Raw genomic sequence first — 19,853 nt, 5'->3', positions numbered from 1 at the left:
TAACAGGCTGAAAACCTTTATGAGATCTAAAGCAATTTCTAGGATTCCCCTTTCATGAATGCAGAAAGCACTGTCCTGTTTGCTTTCTCAGTGAAGGATAAAGGGGTTTCCATTTGCCTTCTTATATACTAAAAGTTCATTATTTTGTCCCCAGAGACAGGATGACCCCCCCCCACACACACACAGTGGATCATTCCCTGGTGTGCTGGCTCCATGTTGCCTTCACATCCTCATGTTGACTTCGTATATAAAAGGGGGCTTCCATTGTGTTAGCTTACAATGCTTAATCTACATGGCCGAGAGATGGAGATGATTCAATATCCTTTGTGTGACCCAAAACCTATTTGTCAATTCTGCCTTGGACACAGATTTTAAAAACACATTTTCAGTACATATATACAACTTCTTAAATAGCATCAGTACTTACATCTCACAATGATTATGAGAATCAGTATGATATATGCTTTGATTAGTTTTCTCACTTGACCCTTTTTGGATAAACATTACAAAAGGAATGTATGGGTATAGCTGGGTATAGTTAGTTATCCGGCCTCTCAGGTGTTACTGTTACAGAATAGTAAGCCCTTTGCCAATTGACACGTAGGGATTCTTAGGGTCACAGGTATTGGTTGCACAAACTATCTGGTTTTCATTTTTGAGCCTGAATTTGTAGTGGTCTCACATTAAGAATGTTAATGAGGCCATGGATGCTTCTTTCTCAGAGTAGCTGAGCGTAGTGAGTGTGAAACATCTTAGTAGATGAAACTTCTATGTAAAATCTGTAATTCTATTAAGAATTAGGAAACAAAATAAAGCAAGAGAGAGAAAATTGACCTTTTAGCAGTTTAATAGAGCAGCCTGGAAAACAGCAATTCTATTTTGCAAAAAGTTTTGAGATTTCAAAATTTGGTTTTGTTTCAGTGCAGAACAGAAATGAGCCTATTTTGGAAATTTTTCATGAAAAAATGAGAGAGAGCACCCAGAGTAGCTAGTAGTCCAGTGGTTGACATTCACCTGTTCTGGTGCAGAAACTTGAACCTGAATGCCCTAATACTTGGTTACAGAGGCAGTCTTGTTCTTGTACTGTCTCCTATTGAAGCTGTTTACTTTGTAGAAATATTTATATATTCTATGACCAGAGAGAGAAAGAGACACTTACCTGGAATGTAGAGCACCCATGTTTAAATTCCTGATCTGCCTTGTTTAGAGCAGCAACATGAACTTGGGTCTTCAAATCCCCTAATCCTCAGGCTTTGTGTTTGTGTGTGCGTGTGTCTATCTGCCTCCTTCCCTCCCTCTCTCCCTCCAAACTGGACCTGAGACACCTTCCTGAAGAAAATTTCAGTGAAACTGATACATTTCTGCAAAACATTTCAGTTTCGATGAGACATCTTTTGATGTAAAAAAGTTTTGTCAAAATTTGTAACCAGCTCCACAATTTAGCATTATAAAATGGGGTTGGGGGGAGAATAAGAACTGGCATCATATAATTAAAAATCTGATTTTCTTTTTAAAATCATGATTTATATTCTGTTTAAAGGATTTTTATGCACTGTGAAATATTTCTTCTTAGGATGTATGCAAAGAAAAAGCAATGTAACAAGTAAATATCTATAAAGTGATTTCACCCCTTGACTGTAATCACATAAAAACTCTCTGAATTTATCCTCAACTAATGCTACTTCTTATTGGATTGGATAGTTTAGATACTAAAAGCAGATGTATGGTTAACTCAAGATAACAGAGATGGCTAGGAATGGCACAACAAATAGTAAAGTACCCAAAGTATTTTGCTCTTCAGAGTATGTTTAAATAGATTAATTTACAGATGGCGTATTTTGGATTTAATCTGAATTATTCATTGCAGATCTTACCTAACTAAAATCTCTTCTACAGAGGTCAACTCATCCTGAGATTGATCTCCATTAGTCACACGTTGGTAACATGAAAATACTGTCTGAGCCCTGTGAAGCTGGGGAGAGCACATGCTGAATAATAATACAGCTTCAGCAAATTAAAGAATCATGATGCAAGCCTCCTTTACTGTGCCTGAGATGAACTCATTCTAGCTTTAGTGAGCATGATTTTCAAGTTATTAGAAGAGGAAGTTTATTCTTTAATGTTGTTTTCTTATTTAAAAGGTGGCAGTCTTTTTGTTTCTGATCCATTGCTCCTGAACTGCATTGGCAAGCTTATAAATCAGCGCACCAACCATACATAATTTATTTCAGTAGGTAACTGACTGTGCAGCATAGAATACAAATATGTTTTGAACAGTGTTTCTGTGCACTGCATACTTGACCAGGTTTTAAACTTACACAATGCATGTAGCTTTCTTTCTTCTCTGTCTCCCTAATCTGCTCTCTGAGTAGCTATAACACAAATATACAAACTGTACAATCATGAACATTGTATGTCAAACGTAAACTACATTTATAACCCTAAAAAAATCAGAAATCAGATGCTTTAAAAATCATTACTTTTAAAAAGGTGGTATTTTATAGAGATTTATCCATGCAGTTGAGCCATCTGAAGGTAACTGAAAACATCTGCTAGAAAGAAATTTTAGTTGATACCACATATTGAATTCACATGTTGACAGTAAAGTTCAGACAGTAATGAATTTGGCAAGAAATGATAGTGTTTTGCTGTCTCTCTGGCATCATATGACACAGTGTCCTTGCTCTGAAATAATGTGACACACATTGACTCACACCTTGGACAGCAAAATGTTACTTCCTTTTCTAACAAGAAATTAGTGGACACTGCAAGTTGTTCTTCAGTAAGCATTATTCCAGCTAGGTTGTCTTACACTGTGCTATGAGCTGTCACGTGGGGCCATTGATCCAATCTCCACAGCCAAAGATAGACATTCATTAAGAAGACTGAGTAAGTTTTACTTCCTCTCCTAGTCATGCAGGGATACCATAATGAGGTTCCTTTTGTTGTTGTAAAGAAGATACATAAGAAGTAGGTTCATGCCCAAATGCACTGTTTGCAGACCATGCAGTCTTAAGGCTTGGGCCAACAGTTCTTGCAAAGCTACTGTTTGTTAAGCAATCAGTTTTGGCTGTGTTTCTGTGTGAATCCCTGAAAGGCTACGGAGGCAAAAGAGCTGTTTCTTGAGACAGGGCAGAAGCTTTTAGCCCGAAGTTTCTGCCTGAGATGGTTGTTTGTTTGGTATAGTAAATGTTTAGAGCCTCTAAGTGGGCTGGCCACTAGGGGAACATATTGAAAGGAGGTACAAGTCTGTAAATTGGACACTAAGACAATATTGCATTCAGCCTGACCACAGTGTCCTGGGTCTGTGTAGTTTGTACTGCTTGCATGCCATTCATTGCCAGCCTTGCTTCAGAATTCAGCAGTCATGTATGTTTTATAAATAAATACATTTCACTAAGAAAATACCTATTTCAATGCCATTGATTTCTCCTCCAACCAGAAGAGTGACACAAAAGCCCTCCCCCCTAAACATACTACTACTCAGCACAAAGGCAATGAAATCATTAAAATTCCTGAATTTCTGAAAGAAGGAATTATATACATATATGCTGTCACCTCTACCCTTTTTACATTTATGCTACACAAACAGGGTAGTGACCATATCCTGTACTTTGAATTGTCAAACATCTGTGTTTGCGAATCTGGCTGTGTTATTCACTGTGGTTTTGGCAGATATAGGTAGCGTTTTATCCCTTTTTATGCCCACATTGTGGTTTTTACATAATTATTTTATGTCCATTATATGCCTCATTTTATGTGGCCATTCCAGAACAAGTTTCTCAGTCATTTCTTTATGAGACACAACAATGCAAGCATAGTTGATGAACATCATTTGAGAAACAAAACAAAACAATAGTATAGCTGAAACCACAGAATCTAAATAGTTTGGCCAATATGTGCCCACAAGAATAAGAAATACCATATATACCTAATATCTGCCATAAATCACATGTATATTTGTTTTACGATGTGCTGATTTAACTATATTTAATTCCTTTCACTGTAGTTTTAAAGCAAGGCCAGTTCTATTCAGATTATTCTCTATTCTTTTTGGATTCTGTGGCAAACACTGCAATTGTACAGGATTTTTACTGATCAAAGGTAGCTTCTAAATTAACGTAATACAGCACCTTAACTATGACTTTTTAAAATCACAGCAGCTAAATATCCCAACAATTCCATCTAACTGCACAGTATATATTGCACACTTTGAATGATTATATCATATTTTGGTATGCTTTTTGGTGAAATGGACGGCATGCAACTTACCGTTTTTTAATAACTGATTGCAAATGACTTAGCACTTAGTTCTATCTGAGAGAGGAAGCAATCCAATTTTAAAGTGTTCAGGGTTGGCCTCGATCTCCTCCCTTCAAAGTCAATGGTAAAATAGCCATTGTCTTTAGTGGCAGTAAAGTTAGGCCAATGCTCACTGCTTTTAAAAAATCCAATTTTAAATCAAAAGTGGGAGAAAAAAGTATCAGTACTCAAAATTTACAGAGGGGAAACTGAAGCATAGAGAGATTAAGGCCCAGAGCGTACGGGGAGACTTTGGCAAACCAGTAAAGTGCCTAAAACCACTATGGCTTATTGTTAAAAAGCAACCTAGTCAGCAGGCTGTAAAGTGGCCATGCAGCTTCACCAAGATGGGAGGGGAGTGGGGGTTAGGGTGCCACAGAAAGAGCAGCTTGTGTTGAAGTTGCTGATATGCCCCAGGAATGTCTATTGGGGTCTCAAGGCTGCAGACTCTGGAAAAACCCACACCTGGTTAATCAATAATCAGAAGGAGTCTCTTGCTTGTGCATTGGAACTGTTTGCTTGACATGTTTTCTTTAAGGGGCATGTCATTGTATTACTAATGTATAAATAAGAGGAAAAAGCTTGAGATGGGGGACTCTTTGGGACTGGTCTCTCCCTCTGGATGCATCTTGTGTTCCTCAGCGGCAGATGGGCCTCTACTGTGTCATGCAAAAGCCACACTCAGGTTTGGTAGAGGGTGTTTTATTAATCTTGTTGCTGACGTGTGTAAGTGCTTGAGACTAAGTAAAGTTGAGCTTTAAGTGAAAACACTCTTGTGTTGTCCTGTTTGTGCCATCTATCAGTCAAACAGCCATGTCTCCCCTGATTTATTTCCAGACACTACCTCGCACAGAGTAAATGTTACCAAGAGCTTTGGGTTGAAAGAACCCTGGGTAACATGAGTTATTTAGGCATGGACAACCACTGATTACAGTGTCTCCCTGGAAATATGTGGCAGTACTGAATTGGGGAGCAAGTGAACTAGTACGATGTAAGGACATTATTTCAATCAATATTGTTGGTTTTAAAAATAAATTTTAATTAAATTACAAAATATCTAGTATATGTAGTGCTGTATATGAAGTGGTGAAATGAGTTAGTTTAGGGGAAGATATGTTAATTTGTTCTTACGTTTAGGAAAATGTTCTATGGTACAAGCTATAGCTACGCTAGAAGGAGTGGTTGGCATGGACCTAGGATGGACTGCCAATGCGTTATGATAATGGTGAACAGCTTTATAATTTGCTGAGAATATAAATTGACATGAGAAAAGGGTTAGCTATGTGAACAGAATAAGTGATCATTTTCTGCCAGTAGCCATTGCAAATCCTGTCAGTTTGCAAAACTGCTTAGAGGGAATAATCCCATAGAAATCTTAAACTGCAGAGATCAGATGCTGGGAAGGATGGATTTACTTAGAACTCTGCTGACATCAGCATGTGCTTAATTAGAGTGATTTTAACCATAACCCACAACTGTCAGGGATAAAAGTGTTATTGAATAATAGATTTGATGGACAGCCTTAAATAGATATTAGCTCTTTAAACATGAAACTATAAGGTGCCGTCATCTAAGGGACTTGAATTTATTGTTTTCTTTTGTTCCTACATTTTACATTTGGAATGCAATTTTCATGTTTTGAGGATTATTAATCTTTTAAATAACACATGGAGATATTTTCTAATATATTTCACTATAATCATGTTGGGCATTAGAAATTCTAGTAGCTTATGTTAATCTTTGATTCAAGTGTCCAGCCAGGCACTTTGATTCATTCTCAGATATGAGTATTACAGTGGGTTTCTTATACATCTGTATTTAAAGTTATTTCAGAATTTTTATAAAGTGCCGTGAGTGTAAGGTTTTATATTTCACCAGTAGCAAGTAAAATTGGTACAAAATTGCCCTATGGTCTGTGAATTCCAGTGACACTTTGTTTTTACAGAATTGAAATGAGATTATTTCTATTTAATTTGGATATGCCAGTCCATAATATGGACTGAGCAATGCTGGGGATTTAAACAAAACCAATATTTGGTTCTTGGGCACCCCGGCAACATTAATTACAATATTATACAGATAATTAATTGTACTTAAACTCATTTAATCTCTGTTGACCAGATTGAAAAGAATATTGTAACAAATTTGTAATCACATAGGTCACTTAATGCTGGTTACCAAGGTGTCCATCATGATCAACGTTATAGTGACTGGGGGTGGGAGGGAAGGGGAGGAGTCAGCTCCTCTGGCTCCAAAAACACAGATAAGCTTAGAAAGAGGCTTCCAGATGCCCTATGACAGAGTGGTGGGCAGTTCTGACTGTAGCCAGTAGAGGTCAGTGTACATATGCATGCTATAAAGCTCCTAATGAAGTTCAGCGTATAATATCTACCTGGCTGGAAAACAGTATTTCCTTTTCATTAAAAATTCTGGATTGTCAAATTTTTGTTTCATTCTGCAGTGGAATGAAATATCAGCACTGTGGAATTTCCAGTAAAACAGAACAATCCGTTTCAGTGCTAGCCAGGCATCTGGGTATCTTGGGAGCTGGCCAACAGGCAAGTCAGGCAGACAGCAAGCTGAGCAGTTGGACAGCCAGGTAGCTGTGAAGCCAGGCAGTTGGGCAGCCAGCCAGCCAAGCAGCCCACTTGCTAACCGAGGGGCTGGTCAACTGGGCAGACGCAGGATAAGCTGCCAGCCAACCAGCCTACCTAGTTTTCAGAAAAAAATTCTGACAGAATCAATACATTCCCTCAGAATGCAGTATTTTGAGTCATTTGAATCAACATTTCCTGAGGGAAAACATCCACTGAACATTTTTAACCAGCTCTAACATGTGCATATTCTAATAATGATATTTATTTAGAAAGGGGGAAACTAATCTACTGGGGGTTGGTAGCATTTCAGAGTCACTTTCTCATGTGAGACAGTATCTTATAAGAACATAAGGCTAGCCATACTGGGTCAGACCAAAAGTCCATCTATCCTAGTATCTTGTCTTCTGATAGCAACTAATACCAGGTGTCCCAGAGGGAATGAACAGAATGGGCATGCTGGTATGCCTTTTAGTTTCTGTGTGAGTCAGACCCCAGAGAAAACCATTGTAAGTATTGTGCAAGATGCAGTTTGGCTGGATTCATCACTGTTGGCACTGTAGCAGAAAATCAATGCCCTTAACACCCTCCTGATCCTCTTTATTTCATTTGTCCAAAGGAGACTGGCTGTGACCAAAGAAGTATCACCCAGCTGGTCAAAGAGTGGATGTATCTTCCGCAGATGGCCAGCAACAAGGTGATGCACACTTCCCACACACAAGGTGATGCTGGAATTCCCCACAGAGATGACCTCTTATCACTCACACTTTCTACCTTCTGACCTGCCTGGACTTAGTAGTAAGAAGCTTTGCAATCAGGGGTCATTAGAAAAAGAATTGCCAGGATCTCAACTAGCCATGACATTGCTCCTACTTGAGCGGGCTATTGGAGGGAGAGTTCAGGCAAGAAAGAGAAGACTTTTCCTTACTGTGGACCTGTGCCCGGAACATCAGTTGGCACCTTAAGAGATGCATTGGCTTCCAGTGGACATGGTGTGAGGAGAAACAGGAACTGGGAGTCAAGCATCACATGAACCGGCCATTGTCCTCCCACAAGCAAGGATGAAGCATGAGGCTGTTCTGAAGAAAGTTGTCTGAGCAAAGTATATCAGAGATCTGGAGTGGAAACCAGATCAAGGCAAGGTCTTTGGAGTTACCTTGAAATGGGATGCCAGCAGCCACTTCTTTTCACAGGGTGACTTCAGTCACATTGTGGACTCTCATTTCATCCACAGGGCACACCTCAGCTGCATCCCAGCAGATCAGTCTGACACGGAAACCAGGACAAACAATGTTGGACATGCAGTTATGAAAATGAGACCCTGCCCCATGTCACGTTCTGCTGTAAGTCCCATTCCAGAGCATGGCAACTCATCATAGAATCATAGAAGATTAGGGTTGGAAGAGACCTCATGAGGTCATCTAGTCCAACACCCTGCTTAAAGCAGGATCAACACCAGCTATATCATCCCAGCCAGGGCTTTGTCAAGTGGAGACTTAAAAACCTCTAAGGATGGAGATTCCACCACCTCCTTAGGTAACCCATTCCAGTGAGTCTTCACCCTCCTAGTGAAAGTTTTTCCTAATATCCAACCTAGACCTCCCCCACTGCAACTTGAGACCATTGCTTCTTGTTCTGTCATCTGCCACCATTGAGAACAGACTAGCTCCATCCTCTTTGGAACCCACCTTCAGGTAGTTGAAGTCTGCTATCAAATCTCCCCTCACTCATCTCTTCTGCAGACTAAATAAGCCCAGTTCCCTCAGCCTCTCCTCGTAAGTCATGTGCCACAGCTCCCTAATAATTTCTGTTGCCATCTGCTGGACTCTCTCCAATTTGTCCACATCCTTTCTGTTGCAGGGGGCCCAAAACTGGATGCAATATTCCAGATGTGGCCTCACCAGTGGTCCCTTAATCTGCTGACAACACTCCTACTAATGCAGCCCAGTATGCCGTTAGCCTTCTTGGCAACAAGAGCACAACGTTGACTTATATCCAGCTTCTCGTCCACTGTAATCCGCAGGTCCTTTTCTGCAGAACTGCCACTGAGCCAATCGGTCCCCAGCCTGAAACAGTCCATGGGATTCTTCCATCCTAAGTGCAGGACGCTGCACTTGTCCTTATTAAACCTCATCAGATTTCTTTTGGCCCACTCCTCCAGTTTGTCTAGGTCACTTTGGACCCTATCCTACCCTCCAGTGTCCCCCCCCCAGCTTAGTGTCATCCGAGAGACACTATTTTGCCACAACACCATGCAGAATGGATTCATTAAAACAATTCTGGCATTAATGGGAACAGTTATTGTTAACTTATCCATTCTGGACTCCAACTGCCACCTAAGACCAAATGTGATCACTGACAGGGAACAAAAGCTGATCATCATAGCTGATGTGATGATCCCCTTCTAAAACCAGATCGCTGCCTTCACTGAGTCAAGAGAACGGAAACTGGAGAAATATGCCCCCTTGGCTGACACTATGAGGAAATGGGAATACTCCATTACTGTTCATGAGCTGATTGTGAAAGCACTGGGCACTTAAGACCCCAAGAACAAGACTGTGTTCTGGGTCTGTAGGTTGCCCAGATGCTATGCCAAGCTAATGTGATGGTTGACAGTTTCTGATGCCATACATTGGTCGAGGGACATATGTATTGAACACATTACGGGAGGCTGCCAATATAAAGATAATATGATCCAGATCACTAACAGTGGAGTGATTTAACTAACTAGCATATTTTTAATGTTATATTCTTAACCATTAACCCTTATCTGTTATTTGTACCCTGGTCAATTATTCACTCATACATTTTTCTTTTTTCTTTTCTTCATTTGCAATATATTATCATTTTTGATTAACATGAACCTTCAAGGCCAGGCTATTTATAATTTATATTCAACAATTTATGTGTTCTATAATTTTTAAATATTCTCTTTAAAAAGTTTTTAACAGTTCCGATTCTTTCTTTCTCTCTCCATTTATATTAGTATTTTTATTTCCAAAGTACTTTTTACAATGGGCAAATTTGGCACAATATTACTTTCACTTCTACCCATGGTATGCCACCCAATTTTCTCCCTTCTTTTTGTATTGGAGTGGAGGATAGGTTTTATATTATGTTTAGTTGTTGCTATACAGTGGATTGAGTAATTGGGAGGTGATTGCTTTATAAACAGTATTTTTTTCTTATTCTTCTTAAGTCTTCTAGTGGGGAATCATGTCCTGCACTAGCTAGGATCCGGACTCAATAATAGGACATTCCATATTTGATTGATGTTTTTCTACTTATATTTCCATCTGTGTAGAGAGCCAACGTAGTTTATTTTATTTATCTTGTGCTCATAATCATGGTAGCAAGATGCATTAAAGAAATAAAAGTAAACTTTTGCCAAGAACAGACACAAATCAGATCCAGCTCTGTGATTTCTTGTCACTGATGAGATAAATACCCACTGGCCATAGGCCCAAATAGAGAAGAAAACAGAGTGAGTAAATATGTCTTGTATCATGCTAAACATCACAAAACTTGACCCTGTCACATTGCAGGGAGGAGTAAATTTCAGAGCCAAATACCTTCAGTGAGACACCTCTACCATTCTCCCCATTCCAGTTCAGCTATAGAGTTAGTTTGAGTGTTCCAGCTGATTTCATTTTGTAAGGACAGACAGCAACAGACTTGTGGCAGCAGTATTGTGAACACTGGGGTTCAGCACAACTGAAAAATGCCATCAGGTAGCATGGAATAAGAGGAGGCCTTGGAGATACCCAGGGCTAAATATATTTGTAGCTTTCTCTATGACTTCCAATACATTTCTAGGTGCCACTCAAAATGCTGGCATTTTAAATTCCTTTATGAAATCATAGAAATCATATTGAGAGGTCATCTAGTCCAGTCCCCTACACTTGTGTCAGGACTAAATATTATCTAGACCATTCCTGACAGGTGTTTGTTTAACCTGTTCTTAAAAATCTCCAATGATGGAGAGTCCACAACCTTCCTAGGCAATTTATTCCCGTGCTTAACCACCCTGACAGTTAGGAAGCGTTTCCTAAAATCTAACCTAAACCTCCCTTGCTTCAATTCAAGCCCATTGCTTCTTGTCCTATCCTCAGGGGTTTAAAAAAAAAATGTCTTCCTCCTCCTTGTAACAGCCTTTTACATACTTGAAAACTGTTATCATGTCCTCTCTCAGTCTTCTCTTTTCCAGACTAAACAAACCCATTTTTTTAATCTTCTCTCATAAATTGTGGTTTCTAGATCTTTAATCATTTTTGTTGCTCTTCTTTGAACTCTCTCCAGTTTGTCCACATCCTTCCTAACATGTGGTGACAAGAACTGGACACAATACTCCAGTTAAGGCCTAATCAGCGCAGAAAAGATTGGAAGAATTACTTCTTGTGTCTTGCTTACAACGCTCCTGCTAAAATGTCCCAGAAGGATGTTTGCTTTTTTTGCAACAATGTTACACTGTTGACTCATATTTAGCTTGTGATCCACTATGATCCCTCAGGTCCCTTTCTGCAGTACTCCTTCCTAGGCAGTCATTTCTCATTTTCTATGTGTGCAAACGATTGCTTCTTGCTAAATGAAGTACTTTGAATTTGTCCTTATTGAATTTCATCCTGTTTACCTCAGATCATTTCTTCAGTTTGTCCAGATCATTTTGAATTTTAATCTACCCTGCAAAGCACTTGCAACCCCTCCCAGCGTGGTATCATCCGGAAACTTTATAAGTGTACTCTGTATGCCATTATCTAAATCATTCATGAAGATATTGAAACAGAACCAGACCCTGAGCTAATCCCTGCAGGATCCCACTTGTTATGCCCTTCCAGCATGGGACCTCTTAATCTTAAAGACTGCCTCTGTCTCATCTTCCTGATTCATCTTAGCAAATGAGATTGGCTGGAACACAAGCAATTTTTCCTGAGCACCTCCAGAGCTTCCAATGATCCTTACTGTTGGGTTTGGAAAAAAAAATCTTGAGCTTCAGCTCATGCTGCAAAGCCTGTCTATTCCCTCAGGTTTTCTTTTGCATGGGTGGATTGAAAAAGGAGAATAGGCTCATATTTCACATATATAACATTTAACTGTAATAGATGGTCAGACACATTTCATAAAAAAGAAGACTGACTTCCTGAACAACAGTGTATGTGAAAACTCCTGGTAGGCTTGTCTATCTGAGTCCTCTGGGTCTGCTTTTAAAGGAATGACTGGATCTGTTATCAAGCAGATCCAACTATATGTTAACTTCCACAGATTAGTGTACAGCACATTATGGTCAACCAGATCAAATAATGCTGAACACTTTAATAAAAAATCAGTGGGACACTTGACCTCTGCTCAATGTAAGAAGAGGATTATCAATCAAAGTTATAAATGCAGTCTCCATGCTGTGCCATGCCCAGATCTCAGCCTAGATTGTTAAAAAGAGAAAAAAAATGACAAAATGATGAATCCAAAACGTTAACTTGGCAATTTAAATTTATTTTGTTATCAGACATGTTACCTTGATTTGCACAGCTTACATGAGTTTAAGGCTATAGAGTGTTGCAGAAAAATGTTGATATTATAAAAAGTTAACACATTTTTGGTCTTTGCATAACAGCACCCAGATAATACATTTTTTGCCAGCTGTGGAAGAAATAATTCTGTCACAGTTCTTTCTGCAGTAATACAGTAATTATGTACCAGAGATTATTTTGATTTTATAATATGATAAAGATTGTCCCTAAGGCAAACCAATGTAGCTCTTCAGGGGTACCCTTTTGAGGACAAGAACCTGGATGAACACAATTTTAAATGTGAAAAATTGAAAAATTTTGTTCTGACAGTGTTGAAATATTTCACTTTCACTTTATAGTTCTGATTCATTTTGAATTTACATTAAACAACATTATTTTAATATTATATATTTATTACCTGTATGTAATACATTATGTTAAATAAATTAATATAAAATTGAAAATGAAATGAAATGAATCAAAATGATAAAGTCAAAATGAAATGTTTTGATCCCCTCAAATAAAAAAATTCAGAATTTTCATTTTGTGGCAAACTTCAAAATTTCCACTTTTTGTTAACATTCAGAATTGGGGGGGGAAAGTCAAAATTTCCCATAGAACAGAAATTCCAGCTCTAGTTGTTATATTTAACTTACCAAATACATTTCTTTCAAAGTGTCACATGCAGCTATTTATTAGTTAAGACTTCATGACCAGGGCCAGCTCTAGCCATTTCGCCACCCCAAGCGCGGCGGCACACCGTGGGGAGCGGTCTGCCGCTCGCCGGTCCCATGGCTCCAGTGGACCTCCCGCAGGCATGCCTGCGGATGCTCCACCGGAGCCGCGGGACTAGCGGACCCTCCGCAGGCACGCCTGCGGGAGGTCCACCAGAGCTGCCTGCCGCCCTCCCGGCAACCAGCAGAGCGCCCCCCACGGCATGCCACCCGAAGCACACGGTTGGCACGCTGGGGCCTGGAGCCGGCCCTGTTCATGACTGTTTAAAATAGAATCATATTCACTCTGTCAAACACAAAGCGTGAATAGTTTCAATACAGGTAGTAGCGAGGTGTTTGAATTGGAAGAGGAATGTGTAGTGTCTGAATGTAAAATGGTAACTTTGGCTGGAATAAAATACTGGTCAACAGAGGAATACCTGTGTGTTTAGGAATAAACAAGACACAAACCACCTGGAGCCCATGTATAACTCTCGTTGTAATTAATGAGACTTGTGAGCATGAATCAAAACATAATGTAGAATGTCAAGAACAAAGCATGGTCCAGTAGTTAGGGAACTAGCCTGAGACTCTGGAGTCCTGGGATAATTCTTTGCTGTTCCATGAACTTTCTGTGGTATTTTGGGCAAGTCACTTAGCCTCTCTGCATGGTATTTTTAAAGGTGTTTAGGTAGCTAAAGATGCAAGCAGGCACTTGGTGGTATTTTCAGAAGTGTTTAGGTGCCTAACTCCCAAATGACAGCTAAGTGCTTTTGAAAATCCCATTTGCAGTATATCTGATATCTGTATCTCAATAGGCACCTAAATACTTTTAAAAATCCAGCCCTGTGTGCCTCTGTTCCCCATCTGTAAAATGAGGATAATAGCACTTGCTTACCACAGGAGTTGTGTGGATTAATACATTAAAGTTTTGAGGTGTTCAAATACTATAGTACAAGGTACACAGTACCTTAGATAGACAGTATACTCCTTGTGCGGATAGTATATAGAATGTGCCTCTTGATTCCATCTGTTAGGGAAACCCAAACACTTGCTGTTCATAAGTTTACCATTCATGAGTTACATATGATATTCATTCATGGAATAAAAAGGCATATTCATTGTCTCAATGAGTTACACATATAGTATCTGAATAAGAGCATGTTTAGAAGAAAGCGTTTTTTTTTCATCTTTAAAAATAAGGATTATTATCAAACTTCAAAAAATAAAAGAACTCCAGGTCTTCAGCACTGATGGTATTTTCTGTCTACCCTCTATTAATTATTTTTATTTCATTTGTCTTTTATAACTTAGGTTATCTGGAATGAATATACCCCCTCCAATTATCAGCAACAAAAACTGGCTCAGACTTCATTTTGTAACGGACAGCAACCACCGATACCCTGGATTTAGTGCTCCCTATCAAGGTAAATTTAATTAAAACCATTTTTCATTCCAGAATGTTAAAAAAGAGGGGGAGGGGTTGTAAACATTACTGCATTTCACATTGAGAGAAATGTGTTAATCTATTATAAATGGATAGTTCAAACATGCATAAATGATCATTCCCCTGCTGTGGGAACAACATAGTCTTTATTAAATTACAGTATAGACCAAAGTAGATAGTTGCTGTGCAAACGCTTAGCATTTAAGAGGAATCTGGAACTCTGAAAGGTAGTGTATGATTAATACTGAAACAACACTTCTATCCTAAAAGTACATCACCCACTCTTCAAAATGATATAATAGTGCATGTTTGTAAAACAGTGTATAAGAACTGCATACTAAATGGAAATTTTATCAAGTACATTTCTGTATGCACTGTATTTATTATTGAGGGTTTAATTAACCTTGTTAGGTTCCTTATCCACTGCTTTTATGAACAAGCATAATTTTGAATAAGTAGAGTAAAAGTATATGAGGCATTAACATGGGCATCTCACTGTTTGGAACAAGATAATTATAAAGATGAAGTACTAATGAAAAAGTAGCTTCTGTAATGTTTGGTAATCGTATCTGCTTTTTCACAACCCACTATTGTAAATAATATATTTACAGTTTCAACTGGTCTTCAGGGAATAGTAACCCTTGTTATGGATAAATTTTCCATTTATCTGTTTAGAGAATTTCCATACAAGATGAGCAAAAGGATTTTAGCTGCAGTATCTTTTTTACAATTTTTATGACAATCCTACACATAATTATGCCTGGAAGAAAAGTTACCCACGTGCATAAGTGTTTGCAGAATCAAGCACCATCTATCTGATATTTAGATGAGTCTTATATTGCAACTAAACTAGGATAAAACTATACATATTCCTGAAATATAGTGTGTTTGGACAGGTAGTTTATTATTGGAAGCCTTTTGTAACTTTGTGCGGCATGCTATGCCTCAGATGCTCAAGAATAGATAGACTTGAATCTGACTTGCAGTTCAGCAAACTAAAGTGTGCACCCTGGTCTGCTCCAGGTTATGGAGCCCTGGCATGTTTACTCTAATTGAATTTAGGTCAAATGAGTATTCAAAAGAGGAATGAAAAAAGTGACAATAAAAATAATTTGAGAATTATATTCTCTAGAAAATGCAAGTTTTCTGTAACAGTGTTATACAAAAAAAAATATTTTTATATCATCCTTCATACCAAAAATCCCTCTTTACTGTAAACTAGCTAGCTCCTGGGACTGGTAGTAGGATATGATGGAGTCTTTCACAACTAGGCCACTAGACAAAGCCAGTCCGAGGTTGGTAGTGAAAAACTATCTGATAATTAATTTGGTGGCTTATGTAGAATGAGATGACTTGGTGCTCTCAGTCCAGTTATCAAGTGGACGTGTGTCCATATGAAAAAATTACAATACAGCGGACACCCTTGTTGGCATTGTTGGTAGAGATGGCAAGGAACAAATGACCAAGGAGAATGAACTGCTGTCTGATTTCTAGAATTGTTCCCACCACATTGTGTTTGAAGTACACGGTGAATGTGCATATGAAATCTGAACATGCTGAATTTCTCTCATTCCTCTTTATCGATTAAATGATGTGCTTCACTTTGTAATAGTGACAGTCTGGAATCCTTTATAAATGATAAAGTTCACTTTACAAGCAAAATAAAAAAACTAAACCAAAAAACTATAAAGTGAGGTTCCCTTAAAAATTCATCAGCTGTTCTCACATAGTGAGATCTGAAATAACGCAGTAGTTTCCCATACCTGAGAAAGGAAATGCTTTATAAACTTGAGAGTGGGAAGAGGGAGGACAGGCTGTCAGATAGAGGGAGAGAAAACTGGCAAGTGAAAAAAGATAATTAAAATTAAAATGTAAAATAAATAAACATGCAAACATTGTCACAAACTAACCATGATGAAGGAGAATGGGAAATTCAGTAATGTGGAAGGGAAAGGTGTGATTCAGAGCCAGTGACAGGCTATCACATGATTTTCAGCATATAAAACAATCCTTACTATAGAAATCTCATATATTCATTAAAAATATTTTCTGTGATAGGCCAACCAGTTTCTTGAAAGAGATAATGATCATTTTCTAGCAACTTATTTGGTGGGTAACTGTATTTTAAGGTTTTACCTTTGTGATGGTAAGAAATTTTAAAATAGATTCTGTAGCAAGTAAAAACATGCAGTTCAAAACTATTATGGTGAAGAGCAATGAAACAGAAATAAGAGTTTTAGATGTGGTGGTTTTCCATTCATGTTTTTCCCCTACTCAACTCTGAAAGCTAGCCATCAATCCTTTCAACATCCTGTAAATTGTAACATTGCTGTTCTGTTCCTGTAATTGCTATAGTAACTGCATTGCTAAAACCTACTCATTCTCTGCAAAACTCCAAGTTCTCATATACATTACTATAACTTTCTCCTGTCTTCCCTCCCTGCCTCTCACAAATCTAATCCTTCTCGCATACTAGCACTACAACTGACATCTTGCTGTCATGCCACTCCAACCATACTAACCCCCTGCTATATCTCAATATCATGAAGTTCAAAAGTTTCATCTGTGCTGGGAAGATTTGAATTCTACAACTGTTAATTGAGTCAGGAATTTCCAGACAGTACTTGCCCATATCTATTTCATATCATATTTATTCATATTGTCACATAGAACAGAGGTTCTCAAAGCCAGTCTGCCACTTGTTCAGGAAAAGCCCCTGGCGGGCTGGGCCATTTTGTTTACCTGCTGCGTCCACAGGTTCGGCTGATCGCGACTCCCACTGGCTGCAGTTTGCTGCTCCAGGCTAAGGGAGGCTGCAGGAAGGGCGGCCAGCACATTCCTCAGTCTGTGCCTCTTCCTGCAGTCCCCATTGGCCTGGAGCGATGAATTGTGGCTTGTGAGAGCCGTGATCAGTCGAACCTGTGGACGCAGCAAGTAGACAAACCGGACTGGCCTGCCAGGGGCTTTCTCTGACCAGCTTTGAGAACCACTAGCATAGAATCATAAACATGTGGAGGTGGAAGGGACCCTGGGAGGTCATCAAGTACATCCTCCAGAGCTGAGGCAGGACCAAGACCAAGGACCAGTCCTGACAGATGTCTGTCCAACATGTTCTTAAAAACCTCCAGTGATGAGATATTCTGTAACCACTGGGCCCTTTTCAGCAGAACTACTGCATAGTCAGTTCTTCCCCATTTTGTGGTTGTGCAACCTCCTTTGGACAGGGAGAACAATTGATCAAAGTCCTCTTTATAACAGTCCTTAACATATTCAAGATTATTATTAGGTCCTCCTGAGTCATCTTTTCTCAAAACTAAATGTGCCAGTGTGACCCGGGGTGCCAGGGGTAGCCCTCACTGGAAGTGCCAAGGTCAGGGCAGGCTGCAAAAGGAGAGCAGATTCTACCAAAACTGGTGGTTAACCTGAAGTTTGACTCACCAATCAGTCACAGACTGTACTTCTGATCTCCCACACTGGTTATCAAGAAGTTAAAAAAGAAATAACACAGCTCCCTTATTGCATTCCAGTTCTCTGGCTCTCAGTCAGCACCTAGGCCCAGTGCAGTGAGAAGTTGTTTAAAAACCTCTGCTCACTATACAAAATGTTCTTCTGAACCCCAAAGGGCCAGCCACATTGCCAGGTCAATATTAGGTTGATTTTATTCAAAATACCACTCTGCCAGCCTGTCTTTTAGGGTCTAAAATTAAAGGTTTATTATAAAGAAAAAAACAAAGAACAAGAAGTAGTCAGATACATACAGAGACATCAAAGTTTATATATCAGGTTCTTAACAGTACTGGTGAGTTTGCTGGCTTAGAAGTCTCTCTGGAACACATCCACAACTTGGATGGGTCATTCAGTCCTTTGGTCAGAGCTTCATTTGTAGAAAAATTGTTCCAGAGGTAGGAACCAGGAATGAAGACAAAATGGAGATGATGCAGCTGCCTTTTATGGTCTTGTGCCATTTGGCTTGTACTTCCTGTGTCCCAAACACAAGCTTTACAACACATGGCATGGAAAAGCCTTAGAGTTCTGTCCATTGGCACACCACACACCTTGCTGACTCATAAGGTATATCCCCTTTTTCTTTCAGTGAGTTCATTGTACACATGATGGCCCTTGATGGGCCATCAAATAGGCTAGGCAGTGTTCATGCCAGAAACACATCACAACTCTGGAAATACAGATATACTATACATATCTGTACATATCTATAACTCGTAATACAAAGGTCAGGGGCAGCTCTATGTTTTTTGCCGCCCCAAGCACGACAGTCAGGCAGCCTTCAGCAGCATTTCTGCAGGAGGTCCGCCGGTCACATAGATTTCAGCAGCGGTTCTGGAGGTGATCTGCTGGTCCTGCGCCGGCGTACCTGATGCCGAATTGCCGCCTAAACTGCAGGACCACTGGACGTCCCACAGAAACGCCACAGAAGGCGGCCTGACTGCCACCCTTACAGCGACTGGCAGGCTGCCCCCTCGACTTGCCACCTCAGGCACGTGCTTGCTGCACTGGAGCCTGGAGCTGCCCCTGAGAAAGGTGATACAAACATAAAAACAACATTATCATACTTGGCAAATTATAAGATTTTCACAGAAACACATGGCATATCTGGTCAGATTCCTTTCAATTATATAATATCAGTATCAACAATATCATAAAGTGTCCCATGTATTCTATACAGCATCACACCCAGTACTTTAAAACTTTCCTCATAGGCAGAGGCAGATTAAGGTTTCTTGGGGCCGAGCAAGTGGGGGGGCCTCCCCACCCCTTCTACCTGTGGACACACCCAAGGATCCACCTCACTCTGCCCCTTCTCCCATGGCCCCGGCCCTGTTCTAGCCATGCTGCAGCCCCATTCTGCCCACCCCCGCTGCAGCCCCACAACCCGTTTGCTCCTTTCTGCCCCCTCACGTGGCCCTAAGACAAGAGAAACTCTGTCCTCCCTCCATGGCCCCAGCGTTGCAGCAGGGAGTGAGAGCTCCTCCCAGACGGGGCCTCAGGCATGGTCCAAGTGCTGGAGCTTCCCTCACCATCCCGCACTTCTGTGTGGGACCAGAGCTGGGGAGCTGGGACTTCTCCCGCCCCTCTCATCCACCCAGTGCTTCTGCTTGGTACTGTGGTCAGAGCACTGAGGCTTCCCCTGGCACCCTGCAGCTTCTGCCAAGGCTGCAGGGTTCTTGGTCCATTGGATAATCCATCACTTCTCATAGGTCAAGTTTTCTAAACCTTTTATTGCAGTGGTGGGCAACCTGCTGCCCGTGGGCTACATGCAGCCCATTAGGATAAT

General features: G+C 40.0%; 1 protein-coding gene across 4 annotated transcripts in view; it reads left to right on the top strand.

The window, feature by feature from the left end:
- The window catches only part of CSMD3 (CUB and Sushi multiple domains 3), a 1,318,842-nt gene that overhangs the window by 449,074 nt on the left and 849,915 nt on the right, over positions 1–19,853 (top strand). For all 4 annotated transcript variants that reach the window (XM_075063193.1, XM_075063192.1, XM_075063195.1 and 1 more), the window contains exon 6: positions 14,428–14,540. In XM_075063193.1, coding sequence (XP_074919294.1) covers positions 14,428–14,540 — 113 coding nt within the window. The remainder of the gene's footprint in view (positions 1–14,427; positions 14,541–19,853) is intronic.

Source organism: Chelonoidis abingdonii, chromosome 2, assembly GCF_003597395.2.
Source record: "Chelonoidis abingdonii isolate Lonesome George chromosome 2, CheloAbing_2.0, whole genome shotgun sequence".
Lineage (NCBI taxonomy): Eukaryota > Metazoa > Chordata > Testudines > Testudinidae > Chelonoidis > Chelonoidis abingdonii.
The sequence above is the reverse complement of the archived record's forward strand: the minus strand, read 5'-3'. Positions and strand labels throughout refer to the sequence as shown.